At 32.7% G+C, this 17,269-nt stretch overlaps 3 protein-coding genes across 3 annotated transcripts in view; 1 reads left to right on the forward strand and 2 right to left on the reverse strand.

The window, feature by feature from the left end:
• LOC18055931 (cycloartenol synthase) overlaps positions 1-6,365 on the forward strand; it is a 7,494-nt gene extending 1,129 nt beyond the window's left edge. Inside the window, exons 3-18 of the mRNA XM_024177540.1 lie at positions 327-416; positions 565-762; positions 994-1,078; positions 1,577-1,743; positions 3,247-3,435; positions 3,895-4,008; positions 4,093-4,215; positions 4,333-4,455; positions 4,583-4,681; positions 4,787-4,843; positions 4,943-4,989; positions 5,193-5,336; positions 5,480-5,657; positions 5,817-5,897; positions 6,000-6,083; positions 6,243-6,365. Of these exons, the coding sequence (XP_024033308.1) occupies positions 327-416; positions 565-762; positions 994-1,078; positions 1,577-1,743; positions 3,247-3,435; positions 3,895-4,008; positions 4,093-4,215; positions 4,333-4,455; positions 4,583-4,681; positions 4,787-4,843; positions 4,943-4,989; positions 5,193-5,336; positions 5,480-5,657; positions 5,817-5,897; positions 6,000-6,083; positions 6,243-6,365 (1,902 nt within the window). The remainder of the gene's footprint in view (positions 1-326; positions 417-564; positions 763-993; positions 1,079-1,576; positions 1,744-3,246; positions 3,436-3,894; positions 4,009-4,092; positions 4,216-4,332; positions 4,456-4,582; positions 4,682-4,786; positions 4,844-4,942; positions 4,990-5,192; positions 5,337-5,479; positions 5,658-5,816; positions 5,898-5,999; positions 6,084-6,242) is intronic.
• A 353-nt stretch (positions 6,366-6,718) lies between these two features.
• Positions 6,719-9,301, reverse strand: LOC18055932 (squalene epoxidase 3). The gene is made up of 8 exons (XM_006453112.2): positions 8,995-9,301; positions 8,800-8,911; positions 8,540-8,714; positions 8,226-8,394; positions 7,891-8,112; positions 7,431-7,706; positions 7,073-7,351; positions 6,719-6,835 (listed from the first exon to the last, which is right to left on the reverse strand). The coding sequence occupies exons 1-8, from the start codon at positions 9,250-9,252 to the stop codon at positions 6,719-6,721; spliced, it is 1,608 nt and encodes a 535-aa protein (XP_006453175.2). The 5' UTR covers positions 9,253-9,301.
• A 3,656-nt stretch (positions 9,302-12,957) lies between these two features.
• On the reverse strand, positions 12,958-15,648 carry LOC18055933 (squalene epoxidase 3). The gene is made up of 8 exons (XM_006453113.1): positions 15,388-15,648; positions 15,184-15,295; positions 14,897-15,071; positions 14,470-14,638; positions 14,119-14,337; positions 13,732-14,007; positions 13,308-13,586; positions 12,958-13,068 (listed from the first exon to the last, which is right to left on the reverse strand). The coding sequence occupies exons 1-8, from the start codon at positions 15,646-15,648 to the stop codon at positions 12,958-12,960; spliced, it is 1,602 nt and encodes a 533-aa protein (XP_006453176.1).
• Positions 15,649-17,269: the final 1,621 nt, after the last annotated feature.

The raw sequence follows: 17,269 nt of genomic DNA on the forward strand, positions 1-17,269 counted from the left end.
TTTTAGTGGTCACAAGGATGGAGCAAATCAATGAAAGTACAATTTCACGGACCCGTTATATCCAATTAGGGTGTAAAAAAAAAAAATTGTTGGTTTTATAGCAAAAAAACTGCTTTCAAGTTAATAATCAAAGGGTTGTCATCAGGACAGGCATCAGCATTTTTTTTTTTATTATTTTAAAAAAAATCTATGCATATTTTTGAAAATTAAGATTAAGATTCTTTTTTTTTAAAATATATATATATTTTTCAAAATTAGGTCGCATCATTTATATATCCATTTTCAAACTCAAAATCAATATTTATGTGTAATAAATTATGAGACAGGTGATGGGCTTATTTGTAACCGGTGCCTTGAATGCAATTTTAACAGTGGAACATCGAAGGGAAATGATTCGTTATCTATATAACCACCAGGTATATGTTTTACTTATAAAAATACATAATTAAACAATTCTATTAACCGTGTAGATTAATTTCTCAACAAATATTTTACAAAACTGAAGGTGTTTATTGAAACTAAGCCATAATTTTTGCGGAGTAATGTGAAACCAATAATCTACAGAATAGAGATGGAGGATGGGGATTGCATATAGAAGGGTGCAGCACGATGTTCTGTACTGCGCTATCATATGTCACTTTGAGACTGCTTGGAGAGACAATGGACGGTGGGGATGATGGTGCCATGGAAAAAGCCCGAAAATGGATCCTTGATCGCGGTGGGGTGACCTCCATTCCATCTTGGGGAAAGATGTGGCTTTCGGTATGAACCATTCATTACATCCTTGTAATCATTCTCCGGTCTGAACGTCTTCGTGCAAATTTGTTCACGAATGTTGGCATTTCAAGGCTAAAATACACAACAATTTAGCACTGAATTGCGAGCAAACCGTATACAATTAGTTCACATTTTATATTACTGTTTTGTTATTTTATCTTCACAAATCATTATTTAGATTTTTGCTACCGATATTTTTCGGCAAAATAAAAATAGGTGCTTGGAGTATACGAGTGGAGTGGGAACAATCCACTACCCCCGGAAATATGGCTTCTCCCTTATTTTCTTCCTTTTCATCCAGGTAAAAACTAATTTTGTTTGTGTGTTTGTTTATATTATCTATAATCCAGCTTTTTTATGTGTAAATTCAAAACCTTAAATTGATATTTTAAGTGAAAAGGAACTCATTATACCATGTAGTTAATTAATATCGGATGTTTATGTTTTTTGGTCCGGATCTTAAAGTGCGGAAAAAATTCAGGAAAATTTTAAAACTGTGGGATTTTAAAAGCTTAAAACTTAAAGAATTTAAACCGCACGGTTTATACATTTTCCAAAACTTTCCCACACTTTAAAATTTCCAAACTTTAATTACTATGGCCATAAAAATACTGGGTTAACTATATATCAATAATCATAAATTAATTTTGGATTTTATAGAATAAATACATGTACGTCGGAGAAAATTCCCCATATTGTCGTGTTAGTACATTTTGGAATAGTAAATTAATTAGTTGTAGTTTTGAATGATACAAGTAAATGGATCGTATAAATTAATGAAATTAATGAACGTATGCAGGGCGTATGTGGTGTCATTGTCGGATGGTGTATTTGCCAATGTCGTATTTGTATGGAACCAGATTTGTCGGTCCATTCAATTCTCTTATTTTATCTCTTAGAAAGGAGCTCTACACGCTTCCTTATCACTACATCGATTGGGACCATGCCCGAAATTTGTGTGCCAAGGTACAATAAAATTAAAATAATCTTTATTCCATTCTATTTAAATTTAAAAACTTCATAACTTTATGTGTGACAAGAGAAAAGACAAGCCGAATTAACTTAATACTCTACTAATAATAAATATTACAATTACAATATTAGATGTCAATTTTTTTCCTCTCATTTCTCTTTTATGTGATAATTTGAGAAAAAGAGCGAACCCATATTGTTTAATAAGACTAATCGAAACCCTTTCATACTTTAAAACACATTTCAATTTTTTGGGTGTTAATTTTTTTTTAATCTTATCATTTTATCCTTTGTGGTTGTTTGACATTGGGATATATGTGAATATATTTAATTCTTTAATTAATTGACTAATTATTTTTCACAACTAATTGCAAAAGTAAATGAAAAATTATGGAACAAGTAAGCAAAATTTTCATAAAATTTTAATTTGTTATGAATTTTTACAAAACAATTGAAAATTAAATGCAAAAGTTTAATTTATATACAGTGATTATCTAATTAGAGATTTCTTAAATTATTAAAGTAAGAGATAAAGTAAAAGACAAAATACACGCTCCAATATAACGTGTTTTACTTTAATAATATAAGGGAACCCGAATATATAAATATATATAATGAAATTCATTTACTTTTACCCATAGTTTTTCAATTAATTATAAATTATAAATAAATTAATTAATTAAATAATTAAAGATATTTATTCAAGGGGTTCCACTCATTTTTCTTTGATAACTTAATAGAAAGAATCCCCCTATTTTACATGCATGTAACTTAGCATTAGCCTAATAGAAAACTAATTTTATTTTACTGTCAATGCATGGTTAATTGCTCAAATTAATAATAATGAGTGGTACGATTCGCCAATTGGGGCTTTAAAAAATGTTGGCGGTGTCGCTTGCAAGGGATTAAATTATAAATTTTAGTACGGGTGACATGAGAATAAGATATAAAATAATGAGTGAGATAATCTTTTTCATTTTTTGAAAACATAATATAAACAAATTTGATTATAAAGTAGGGAAGATAGTACGATCTAATTTTCTTTTTCTCTTTTATTTTTTGAGAAGTAGTACGATGTAATTGTGAAGAAATTAAAAATATTTAACTCCCGAATGATTTAGATTGAATCAATAATTGAGATCTATAATAAAAGACAATCAAATGATCAATATTTTCGCATAATGTATAATATTTAATTTCCTATCAAAATCAAAAGTGGATGGAAGGTCACTTTCTTCAAAAGTAGACGGAAGGACGATAGAGGTTGCAGAAATTATTTTTGAAATATTAATTAAAGAAAACTAGAGTGGTTCCCTTGTTCTAATATGACAAGATTTTAATTTTGGACCTGCTTGTAAAGAGAGCATTTGTATTAAAATTGTTTAAAGAAAATACCATACCAATTTGTAAGCAAATAAAACTTTGTATGGCAATTGGTATATTTAGCTTTATTTGTATTATTACTAATATAATAGGAGAAAAATTAACGTTTTGCAGGAGGACCTTTACTATCCCCACCCCATGATCCAAGACATATTATGGGGGTGTCTTCACAAAATTGGGGAACCTCTTGTAATGAAATGGCCTTTCTCTAAGCTGAGACACAATGCTCTTAAAACTGTAATGCAGCACATCCATTATGAAGATGAGAATACTCAGTATATTTGCATTGGCCCCGTCAATAAGGTAATTTTCAGGACGAAATTTAACCCACTTAATGTAAATTTTATGCCTAATCCCTTCATATTTACAGTTTTTATCTTTTAGCCTAAAAAGTTTGTTTTTCTCTATTATACCTCCCATTGAACCAAAATTCTTATTCTGCCATTGGTCAAATCAAATCCATTGTAAGCTTTTTTGGAAAAATAATTGTATTTACAAAGTTTTAGAATGGTTTTTGATACATTGGAAGCTATTTTAGGAATATTAATTAATAATGTAAGATCAATTAATTACATTTAAATGATCTTAATTGGATGAGTATTGTCACGCACGTTATAGTACGCAATAGGACGCATGTCAATTTTTTATTAGGAGGATTATGTTGTGGGCCCACAACCCCACCAATGAAATAGTAACATGTGTGCGCACATAATATCAGCCCACTACATTTGAATTCATTGTCAAACCTTTGTGCATACATAGGTACTAAACATGATTTGCTGTTGGGTGGAGGACCCAAATTCTGAGGCCTATAAACGTCACCTCTCAAGAATTAAAGACTATCTCTGGATTGCTGAAGATGGAATGAAGATGCAGGTTGCAATTAGTTAAACAGTTTTATTTAGGAAAAATTTAATCAATTGGGGATTTTGATATTAATTATAAAATCCTCAATGACAGGGATACAACGGGTCACAACTGTGGGATGTAACATTTGCAGTCCAAGCAATCTTGGCCACTGATCTTGTTGACGAATATGGTTCAACACTTGTGAAAGCCTTCAGTTTCCTGAAAAACACCCAAGTATCTATTAATTTCATTTAAAAGATCAAACCTTTAAACCTATCTTTAATCTTAAATTAAAACAAAATGTTAGCGGATTTTCTTGTTCATAAATCATGATTAAATTTGTCAATTAAGGTTCGGGAAGATTGCACCGGTGATCTGAATTATTGGTACCGCCATATTTCTAAAGGAGGATGGCCTTTCTCCACTCCTGACAATGGTTGGCCTGTTTCAGATTGCACTGCTGAAGGATTGAAGGTACATTTTCTTTTTCCCAAGTCTCTGTTTCCTGAGGCTATATGCTACGTTGGCATGTGGATACTTATTAATTCAACTGATAAAACTTCTTACGATGGAAATGTTGTTTCAATTCATGATCATACAGGCAGCAATATTATTATCTCAATTGCCATCTGACATAGTGGGAGTAGCAATACAAGAAAATCAGTTATATGATGCCGTTAATGTTATCTTATCCCTACAGGTACTTCATAGGCAACGGTCTTAAAATTGATTATCAACTATTTAATTTTGTCTTTCGAAAGAAAACATATCAGGTTTGTACAAATGCATGTCTTCTTAGTTGCAGAACAGCACTGGAGGCTTTGCATCTTATGAGCTAACAAGATCTTATCCATGGTTAGAGGTGAGAAAAAATATTTTCCTTTCAATTAATTGGGTCTATTAACTGAGGAGTGAGGCATTGATTAAGTTTTGACAAGATTTTATTTGTATTAAATTTCAGATGATCAATCCAGCTGAAACTTTCGGAGATATCATTATAGATTATCAGTAAGATAACCAAATTAATTAATTATTCCATTGATTAATTAGCAATCAAAATGTATAAAATAAAAATTTTCTAAGCTACATCAAAATGCAGATAATCAATATGTGCAAGTTATGACAAACTAAATTTAAGAGTAGTTAAAATTAAATTAGGTGTCTAATTTATTACAGGAGTTATGGTCGCTCATATTTCGTGTTTAATTTAGGTATGTGGAGTGCACTTCAGCAGCAATCCAAGGTCTAAAATCATTCATGAAAAGCTATCCAGGACATAGGAGAAAAGAAATAGAAGCAAGTATTGAAAAGGCCATCGAGTTTATTGAAAGCAAACAACAAGCTGATGGTTCGTGGTATGTTTAACTTTTATATAAATGTCATGTTGATTTAAATAAAACTTTCCTGTATATCACTCTCTAATTAAATAATTAAGCATCTTGATTTTAGTATGTTAAGAAATGTTATGATAATTTGAAGTGATTATTTATGAATTCAGGTATGGGTCGTGGGGAGTGTGCTTCACATATGGAACGTGGTTTGGAATAAAGGGCCTGGTGGCTTGCGGCATGACATATGAAAATAGCAATAGCATCAGAAAAGCATGTGATTTCTTGCTATCCAAACAGCTTGATTCTGGTGGGTGGGGAGAGAGCTATCTTTCTTGCCAAAACAAGGTAATTAACCTAATTTTGAGTTTATTAAGGATATCCAAGTTTGTTATTTTCCCAGGAAATTTTGGGAAAGAAATTGTTAATTGCATAGTGGGGGAAAAAACCATTATATTGATTGTACATTTTTTATTTTTAAACTGCCATTGTGAAATCCTTGATAAGGTATACACAAATCTGGAAGGAAATAAATCACATCTCGTAAACACTGCGTGGGCAATGATATCTCTCATTGAAGCTGGCCAGGTATGTAAATTAGTAAATATATTCTTTAAATCGAATTATAATTAAACAAAATCCTAACAATAATGTCAATTAATAATATTTTTATTTACATAAATGGATTAGGCTCATAGAGATTCAATCCCATTACACCGCGCTGCAAAGGTGCTCATTAATTCACAAATGGAAAATGGAGATTTCCCACAGCAGGTAAATCTGCATACTATAAAGAGAGACATAATTAAGTTAAAAAAAAAAGGAGAGAGAGATAGATAATCATTTTGAATATAATAATTGTGAGACTTGAAAGATAAAACTAGTATAATAAGTTTATTAATACTTACCTTTATATTTATTCTTCTTTTATAGGAAATCATGGGAGTATTCAACAAGAATTGTATGATAAGTTATTCTGCTTACAGAAACATCTTTCCCGTATGGGCTCTTGGTGAATATCTCAATCGTGTTTTGCTACCTTCCAAGAATTGTTGAATGTACCAAAAGCAATGCGATAATGATCTTATGCATGGTCAATTAATAAATGAAAAATAAAAGCCTGAATAATTAAATTAGTGTAATACGTAATTAGCTAGTGCTCCAATGACTTGCTCTATCATAAGTTAGGTAATCAAAACAATTATATATGTAATGTAATTATTAGGACGTTAAGCTCTTTTTGACACAATCATTACGGCATATTTTATTTATAAATATGAAGAAGATGGGCATTAATCTTAGGTGACATAAGTGATTAAACCTTAAATTAACGTTGAATTAATTGTCACAAAATAATAACGAATATAATCATTAAAAAAATAATGGCAATTTTAATTACAAAGAATTAATTACGCTTGAGAGAAGTAAGGAGGAGCTCTTCCATATAATGCTGGAACAGTAGCAGGGAAAAACATTTGCATCACTCCCTCCGCTTTGATGATGGGAAAAAGAATTTCTGATGCACCCTGCATAAATATGATTTTTTTTTCTTATTCATCAAAATAATCGAAACGATCATTTTAATAATTAACTGTAAAGTAAGCAGATAAATAGTTACTTCTTCTCTTCTGCAAACGTTTACGCTTTACAAAATGTGAATTGTAGCAATACAATATCATATTATTTTTTTGTCAATTATTATTTTGTAAAATTAATGTAAACGTCCCCATCTGATGAGAATTTTGACTAAGGAAAATGCTTACCCAAATTAGCGTAGCACCAATCCACAAGCGTTTAGGCGAAGGAAATGGTAATAACAAACGACCAACACCAAATATTGCCATTGCTAAGAAATGGAAAATTAAGCTTGATGGGCGAGGGTTTAGGCCTGACAGTAGAGCCATTGCTCCTGATGTGTAAATTCCTCCAAGCCCTAAATAATCAACACTTGCTTGCCGCATTATCTCTCTTGCCTCATCAGATGATGCTGAAAACACTTGGTAAGCAGAATTTGCCAGAGTGTTTATTGTAGATGCCACGGGCTGCATGCATGGAAAAATAATATCAATCACCCATGCACACACTTATATTCGACAGACAGTGACTCAATTTGACAGTTACCTTGCGTAAGGTGTAAAAGGATTCGAGATATTGGTTAAGAGAAGCAGCATCGTGAAAATCCTGAAGAGGCTTTATAAGATTTCTAAGTACGACGACGTCAGAGAGAGCCACAGTCATTCCCCCACCAGTTAAAGGATGGCGCATGTTGAAAGCATCACCCAACAAAAGGGCTCCGGGCGTAGGTTTGGGAGCCGCCGGCATGCTTCTATTTGTCGCTGTTCTAATGCTGCCTTTCTCAACTTTTGAAACGAATGCATCGCGAAGCTCATCAGGAATCTGAAACAAACAACAGTGCTCATCATGTAACTATGATTAGCTTCACAAGGGATTCCTAATACTTTTCGTTAACTGTGTAATTTAACATTTAATAAAATAGCCAACCATAAACGCATGTGTGGCAGAAAATTAAAGAAAGATTAACACATGCAGCTCAACTCAATTACAAATTCGAAAAATGTACCTGCGGTGCCACTTTGGTCTTCAAGTATTTGGCCATTTCACCATTGGCAATTGAAGGTAATTTCTGACCAGCTGGTACATCAACCAAGCATCTAACTTCTGAGCTACTAATTGGATAAAATAAGATGGGTGAGGGATCTGCTAAAACTACGTGTCCGTGATTTGGGACTGGAAGCTGACAGTTCTCCAATGCCATACCGACAAAGCATGATGGTATATCAACCTGTTAAAACAATTCAAGTTCGATACTATCAATATTTATTAGGATAAACAAATTAAGGAAACTTGGTTGCAGCCAAAAAAAAATTAAAATTAAAATACGAAAGAAACTTTCACCTTTGGATTGCAAAGAGACCGACGCAGATTGGAGAAGCCACCGTCACATACAATTGTAAGAGGAGCGCAAGATTTGTGTTCTTGACCGTCCTTAGTTTTGTAATGAACCCCTTTCACAATTCCATTTTCTTCAAACAGGGATGTCACTGTCCCTTCCTCCATCCGTACACTGAATTGATCATTAAATTGTCAAACGCCAATTATTTTTGTTTTTGTTAAAAATCTGGAGCAATCAATGCATTGTATTTGATTGTTGATATAATCTATGCAGATATTCGCACTTGAGAATAGTAAAAAATATTATATGCACGTACCTGGGAAGAGTAGCAGCTTTTTCTCTCATTCTTTGAATGAACCGGCCATTGTGGAAACTCCTGCCGGCAACATTAGCCTGAAAGTTTCCCAGTGGATATGGAGTTTTTGTAATTTTTCCGTCCTTGAACAGAGCGTATCCAACTACAGGCTGGGCATCGATTTCTTCCACACAATCTGCATTCATTCAGATAATTAAAACAAGTACAATAGTGTTAATTAATGAAACTTGTTGTAATTAATTAGTTATGTTATTATATACCATCAAGGCCTAATTCAACTAGTTTCAGGTATCCTCCAGGCTGTAGCAATTCACCAACAATTCTATCAGGCTCCGTCAAGTCTCTTTCGATCACATGAACTCTTCTTCCATCCTGCATATCAATTTCGTTTATTTTAATTGAAATTAAATAAACCCAAAAAGCCAAAAAAAGAAAAAAAGGAATTACGTACGTACCTTGCCAAGGGTATGGGCCAGAGCAGCACCAGCAACACCAGCACCAACAATGATAACATCGGGGCCGGAAACATTCTCCGGCAGAGAATGTTCGTTATCTGCGGATGTCAAAACGACGTCATTTTCCATCTTGTTGTAATTCTTTCTGCTCTTGGGTAACTTCTTCATCTTGTTAGGGCGCAAAATTATGAGAAGAAGCAAGCCAATAAGAGAAGTAGCAAAGAAAGTGCCAATGAACTGATCAATCATCAACATCATTCTTTTTTCGGTTCTGAATTCAGACAAATGTCTGCGAAAAATGAATGCAATATCTTGATTGTCTTTCTTGATTTGTTGGTAAGCTTTTGATTCGATGAGTGATTGTGAGCAGAGGCCTGAGAGGCTTAATAAATAGAAAGATCACATGCGGGGTGGTGGTGTTTTTGGTCAAGAGAACTTCAATGCCAAATTGTAACTTCTGCAATATCAACTGTTTTTTGAGTCAGCAGCCAGCTACGACGACTGGTCCTTCAGCGACTCTAAACTCATCATGTTTCCTATTACTTTTATTTTTTATTACCAGTATTTTGAAGGATTTTTTTTTATTATCACTAAAATGGAATCTTGCTAAGTCATTTAATACAAAATTTTACATCAATTTAAGAATTGTAAATTAAAAAATTAATTGTGAAAAATATAGAAGTTCAAGCCCATTTTAAATTTATGAGCATACTTTTAAGTAAGATTAAGCTCGTAGGCTTTTATAGTATGTTTAGAATCAGACTTGTGCACAAACAGATCCACACTATTTTTTTTTTCACATAAAATGAACCAATAAGAAAAGCGGCTTGTACACTTAAAAATTATTAAAGGATAAATTTTGCTATACTCCTTAGAGTTTGGGTCAATTATTCTATTAGTCCTTGTATTCTTATTTCAAAATATCAAGATTGTTATTTCTATCACTGTTTGATCTAATTTTTTGAGAACAAATTTAATATGCTACAGGTGAAAAGTAGAAAATAATTAAGTATATTTTATATATTAAAAATAGATACACAAGAAAATATTTTAGGAAACTTATAAAATACAAGAATTACCAAACCCTTAAGGAATAAAGCAACACTTTCCTTTATTAGAATTAATAAAAGTTGATATATGGAATATTGAGAACGAGTATAGTATTGTATATATATTTGTACCCTTTATTCTCCTTGTTGCTTGACGACGAAGGACCACGGCCATGACAAAATAAGTTATAATTACCGTCAAGTTCAAGTCTTTATGAATCTATGTATTGATAAATAAAAGGATTTTTCTATCTGGAAATGCACTCACTTGGAGGCTGAAACTAAGGGAGTTACCAGAGAAGATATGTTGAGTGTTATGCACAGATTAGTGGGTACGCTGGCCAAGATTGAGCTTGATTTTGTAGCAGCTATATGGTGATTTACGTGGCATGTAAGGAACAAACTCGTCGTTGAGGGAAGAAACCAAACCCCATGTTTTCATCTACTAAGGGTAAAACAGTCATGGATGTTAGAACCAAAAAAAAATTGATAAAAACCATTACCTACAACCCATGAACATTCATGTTGTACCAACAAAAATCAATAACAAATTATGCAAAAACATACATGAATCCATAACACTAAATTGCTCTTTAGGATTGTGTGGTTGGCCTTCTAGATCAACACGTTCTCCTAGTGAATCCTTTGATATCATATGCACTGTCTCTCTAATGATGGTATGTCAGTAGAGAATAGAATGATATACGTGACTTAAGGATCATAACCACTTATATAGACAACCTTTTCCTGTTGTCATTAGGTATTCCTAATTCTGTCCATCATAGAATTAGAATACAATTAGGTCTCTACACATTAAAGGCCCACACCCGTTAGATACATTAAAGGCCATAATACCAAACACCTTAATAGATCACTTTTAACTAGGCTTAAACTTATATAACAGTTTGCAATACATAATTATTCACATATAAGCCTGATGTTGGATTAAAAATCCAACAATGCTAAATTAAAAATCCAACAATGGATGCTTATCAAAAAGTGAAGGTGAAGGAACAAAATTGCAAAAAAAAAAAGCAAAGAAGATAGAAAACTGCGAGAATAGAGTCCACTACCTATCAATTGCTTAAAAGTCAATGTTGATGTTGTTGTCCATAAAGATAAGCAAGTTGTAGGTTTAAGGGAACTCACTAGGCCAAGTGATAGTTGCAGCAATGAAAACATAAAATTTCAAGGGAATATTTCTCTTGTAGAAACTCAAGCTGTCAAATAGGGGATAGAGGTGGCAAAAGAGGCAAGCCTCACAGATGTGATTTTTGAAACAAATTGCAGTGAATTGGCTGACTTAACCAACAACAAAACCAACAATAGAACAGAAATTTGGTGGACTATATCATAGATTCAAAGAAGTAAATAAAATTTTCAATCGGCAATAGTCCAACATGTACCAAAGCATTGTAATATTCTTGCTCACTCTCTCACTAAAAGAGCTTTTAGAAGCTCGAAATATGTCATATGGCTGGATGGATTCCCAGCTAATATATTGTATTTGTTTTTTTTATTATTATTATCTCAAATGAATGAAAGGGTTACTTCAATTTTTTCTAAACAATAAAAAGATTTTTCTAAGTTACATGTATTTTAACTTACAATCAAATTTTTTTAGTGTAAAAATGAGTAATACAGTAGTGGAGTCTGATGGGCTTGTGAGTGAATTTTACTTAGCTATAAGTTACAATAAACATAACTTAAAGTGACTCTGAATAAAATTGATATTGTTCAATTCCTAGGATTGTCAATATTTACATTTTAAGTAATTCACAATACTTTTGTGTCAACTTTAAATTCTATTTAATATGGTAACGTTGCAGTAGCCATTCACCGCTAAAAAAAAGTATTATTTTATGGGAAATACTTGGTGTAAAGAAAGATGAGAGAAATAAAGAAGAAAAAAGAAGAAAGAGAGTGGGTGGGTAGAGAGAGAGAAGACAAATATTTCTCATCTTTCTCTACACCTAGCACTACTCTTATTTTATTGTTATAATAGGTAGCTAGTCTATATATACTAGAGCAAGCTATTTGTGAGTCTATGTAAATTTAAATAAAATTGATACCATTCAATTCTTGGGATTTTCACTATTAGTGTTTTTAAACCGTTCACATACTGAGACTCTATTTTGGTTTAAGTCTTAATAAGCGAAAAAATATTATTATTGAGATTCATTAAAAAATAAATAAATAAATAAAAGTGATCTCTAATAGAACTACAAGTTTTAGATTGATCAATTGATGATGATTCACATTTTTGTAGTCATATTATCCAACCTAAATACCCTCTAAAATAAAATATAGAAAGTAGGATGAGAAAAATTGGTCCCATCTACTTTGGGGCATGATCACTTTCCATATTTACAAAATGATCAAGATTTTTGCCATATTTTTGTACATAATAGTTATAATTCTTGGCATACATGTGCATGTGCATGCTATATATACTTGATTCTTATCATACAAGCACCACCTAAGGGTCTTGATGGTTATAATATATATCACATAATAAAATTGATTCCTGTCATATATATTTACATCCCATGTCAAAATGCCATGATTGAAAAGGATCTGCATGTGATTCCTAGAAATGATCATTTAAATTTTAGCAAGTTGTTTTACAAATTCATGAGACTTCAACATAAGGATACGCTGGAAACAATTAATGAAGTTCTTCATTATATGCATGATGTGCATCCGGCCGATTTAGATTTGTCACAAATTAAAAAATAACGACAACGATTATAATTTTTTTTTTGAATTGATCGAATACAAAAAAGTAATTTTACAAATTAAAGAATCACGCTTGAGATAATTAAAGAGCACCCCTCCTAAAAATCTCAAGTAACACACCCTTAATCACTTTATGGACACGTAATTGATAGCAACAAAACACGATTAAGAGACATTAATGTCGATAAACAGGAGGAGCTCTATACAACGCCGGAACAGTGGCAGGGAAAAACATTTGCCTCACTCCCTCCGCTTTGATGATGGGAAAAAGAATTTCTGAAGCACCCTGTAAGAATATGAAATTTTTTTTATGAATCAAAATAATCCGAACGATTATTTAAATCATTAATTGAAAAGCAATGTCCGGATAAAAAATTACTTCTCTCCTACAAATATTTGTACTTTACAAAATACAAATTGTGGTAATACTAATATAGTATCACTTTATGTTTACTCCAATTAATATTTTGTAAAATACAGATATCCGTGCCTGATGAGAATTTTGATGATAGAAAACATACGTACCCAAATTAGCTTAGCACCAATCCACAAGCGTTTAGGCGAAGGAAATGGTAGTAACAAACGGCCAACACCAAATACTGCCATTGCTAAGAAATGGAAAATTAAGCTTGACGGGCGAGGATTTAGGCCTGAGAGTAGAGCCATTGCTCCTGATGTGTAAATTCCTCCAAGCCCTAAATAATCAACACTTGCTTGCCGCATCATCTCTCTTGCTTCATCTGATGATGCTGAAAACACTTGGTAAACAGAATTTGCCAGAGTGTTTATTGTAGATGCCACCGGCTGCGTGCATGAAAGAAAAACAATTTTATTTTCGGGCGCAAATTAAATTTTATAGTATGTTTGTAGTAACGTTTCTTAGTAGTTAATATTATAACTAACTTCGTGCCGTTATACTTGATACCAAGTGATTAAATTTGACGTTTACCTTGCGTAAGACGTAAAAGGATTCGAGGTACTTGTTAAGAGAAGCGGCATCATGAAAATCATGCAGAGGCTTAATAAGATTTCTAAGCACGACGATGTCAGAGAGAGCCACGGTCATTCCACCACCAGTTAAAGGATGGCGCATGTTGAACGCATCTCCCAGCAAAAGGGCTCCGGGTGTAGGCTTCGGGACAGCCGGCATACTTTTGTTTGTCATTGTTCTAATGTTGCCTTTTCCAACTGTAGAAATGAATGCATCACGAAACTCAATTGGTACCTGAAATAAACACCAAGTTCATAATTAATATGGGATTCCTTATGTATACATTTTTTTGGAAAAAAAAATTATATGTATAAATATAAATCATTTAGTAACATAAAGATGCACCTGCGGTGCTACTTTGGTCTTCAAATATTTTGTCATTTCACCATTGGCAACTGAAGGTAATTTCTGACCGGGAACATCAACCAAGCACCTCACTTCTGTGCTACTAATTGGGTAAAACAAGATGGGTGAAGGATCTGCTAAAACTACGTGCCCGTGATTTGGGACTGGAAGCTGACAGTTCTCCAATACCATACCGACAAAACATGATGGTATTTCAACCTGTTGAGACAAGTCAATTCGATACTATCAATTAGCCAGCTGCTTGGTAAGAAAAGACTAATTAGGGATACTAATAATTAATTTGCAGAGACCAACATATAACTAATTAAAAAATAAGATAGAAATTTCCACCTTTGGGTTACAAAGAGACCGGCGCAAATTGGAGAAGCCACCGTCACATACAATCGTAAGAGGAGCACAAGATTTATGCTCTTGACCGTCCTTAGTTTTGTAATGAATTCCTTTTACGATTCCATTTTCTTCAAACAGTGATGTCACTGTCCCTTCCTCCATCCGTACACTGAATTGATCATTAAATTGTCAAATGTTAATTAATTAATTAATTGATTGATTTGTACTTTGGAATTGAACAATTAATCATCATGATCATGTAACAATCAGTCAAAGCAAAGCGCAAATTAAAGAAATTAATTAATATATGCATGCTTTTCTCTTTTGTTGAAATCTGGACCAATCAATGCATTGGAGTTGACGAACTTTTTATCTTTAATTTACTCCAGACAATTTTAACGTAATCAATGCGAAAATGTGTACGTACTTCGGAAGAGAAGCAGCTTTTTCTCTCATTCTTTGAATGAACCGGCCATTGTGAAAGCTCCTGCCGGCGACATTGGCCTGAAATTTCCCCAGTGGGTATGGAGATTTCGTAATTTTTCCATTCTTGAAGAGAGCATATCCAACTACAGGTTGAGCATCGATTCCTTCCACACAATCTGCATGCATTCACCAAATTAAACAAGTGTAATAATTAAATTTTAGTGATGTTATGGTCGCACATATTATTGTGATTTAATTTCAACAAAATTAAATTAATATGATACGTACCCTCGAGGCCTAGTTCAATTAGTTTCAAGTATCCTCCAGGCTGAAGCAATTCACCAACGATTCTGTCAGGCTGCGTCATATCTCTTTCTATCACATGAACTCGCCTTCCATCCTGCATATATATTTTTCAATTGATTATTACTAAGTCATCAAGTGACTCGAGATAAACATCCAAAAAAAAAATGAAAATAAAATTTTACGTACCGTGCCAAGGGTATGAGCTAGGGCAGCACCAGCGACACCAGCGCCAACAACGATGACATCAGGTCCGGCAACACTCTCCGGTGAGGAATGTCGGTTGTTAGGGGATGCCATGACGACGTCGTTATCGATCTTGTAATACTTTCTGTTGTTCTTGGGTAACTTCCTCATCTTGTTAGGTCGCAGAATTAAGAGAAGAAGCAATCCAATGAGAGAAGTAACAAAGAAAGTGCCAACAATGAATTGATCAATCATCAACACCATTTTTCCTTTTCCCTCTTGGGATCCAAAAATTCAAGCAACTGTTTGCAATAATATTAATGCAGGATATATCTTGACTGTATTTCTTGATTTGTTTGGTAATTTTTTTGATGGGATGAGAGATTGTGAGCAGAGATGCTTTGTATATATAGAGATCCCATGTGGGGTTGTAGCGTTAATAAATTTCTGTGTCAAAATGTAAACTCTTTCATTGACTGAAATATCAACTGTTTTCTCAGTTAGCAGCTAGCTACGATGACTCGGCCTTCAATGACTTTAAACTCATCGTATTATCGTTGTTATTATTTTTTAAGATTATTTTTTTTAAAGATTATTGTCATCAATATCTTTTGACGTATGGTGTGATATTATGAAAACCAATGACTGAAAAATTTAGGCAATAATACATTTAACCGTTACTCGAAAACTGATCGAAATTAATTGATTCATATTCTAATATTATTGACATATGGAATTGAGAAACGATTTTATACCCATAATTCCTTTGGTTCCTTTACAACAAAAAGATCACAGCAAACGACGACAAGTGATATATAATTGCGGTGAAGTTGTTCGTCATTGTGGTTGTGATATACAATTGCCGTGAAGTGAGATATAATTTTGGTTCCTTTAAAATTCAAGCAATAAAATTTAATCCATTTATCAATAATTCGTGTCACTTATTTAATATTTAATTTTTTTTAAAGGTTTGCTTAATATAACTTTTAAAATATTTGTAGCAGTACCTATTATTACATAAGAATATTTTCGTGCCCAGACCTTGAGGATTACATTACAGCCGAACAAACGATCATCTTGTGCGGAACACAATAATATAATATAGGAGTCTTAAAACCACTTGAAAAAAGATTAGGATTTAGGACAGATATCAGTTGTGTTTTGATATTTATACAAGGTTGTGAGTTATAAGATCACTTTTGATAACTAAAATTTTGTGATAATTATTACACAATAAGCAAAAAATACCACTATATATTATTTCATTACTGAAGATTTTTATTTTATCATTTTGACATCTGCATGAGTAAAATTTCACTAAGGTCCTTCGAGTTTGTCTTAAATGTACTAGATTCACAGATGTTTTAGAAATATCACATATGCCCCAAAAGCTTTGTTTTTGTTTTTATTTATTTATTTATTTATTATTATTTTTTAGTTTCCATTAATCTTAAAGGTGGTTCTCGTCACAAATTTGACAAAAACATTGTTACATTATTGTTATCCTTTTCAAGTTGATTATTGTTTTCACAATCCCCAACTCCTAAATATATGTTTGAGTATAGGCCCTTGAGATTGTGGTCGAGTGATTTTCAAGTAGTTTTATTTAGTTGGCCACTCAAGTTTAAATTTTGGAAAGGTAAGGGATAAAAAGTAAATTTGGACTTTACTCACCTCCTTACCGAACATATGCGGGGTATAAAATTTTCATGTTCATCACCTATTTTATTTTATTATTATTATTATTATTATTATTATTAGGCCCTCACTTTTGAGTCCACAGAGGTAATGCTTTCACATTCAATTATTGTACCTCGTCTTCATGGTAGTTCATACCATGTCTACACAGTTGCAAAAACCAAATTACAATTTCTAGCAGGTTGTG

This window comes from Citrus clementina, unplaced genomic scaffold, assembly GCF_000493195.1.
Source record: "Citrus clementina cultivar Clemenules unplaced genomic scaffold, Citrus_clementina_v1.0 scaffold_1, whole genome shotgun sequence".
NCBI classification, from domain to species: domain Eukaryota; kingdom Viridiplantae; phylum Streptophyta; class Magnoliopsida; order Sapindales; family Rutaceae; genus Citrus; species Citrus x clementina.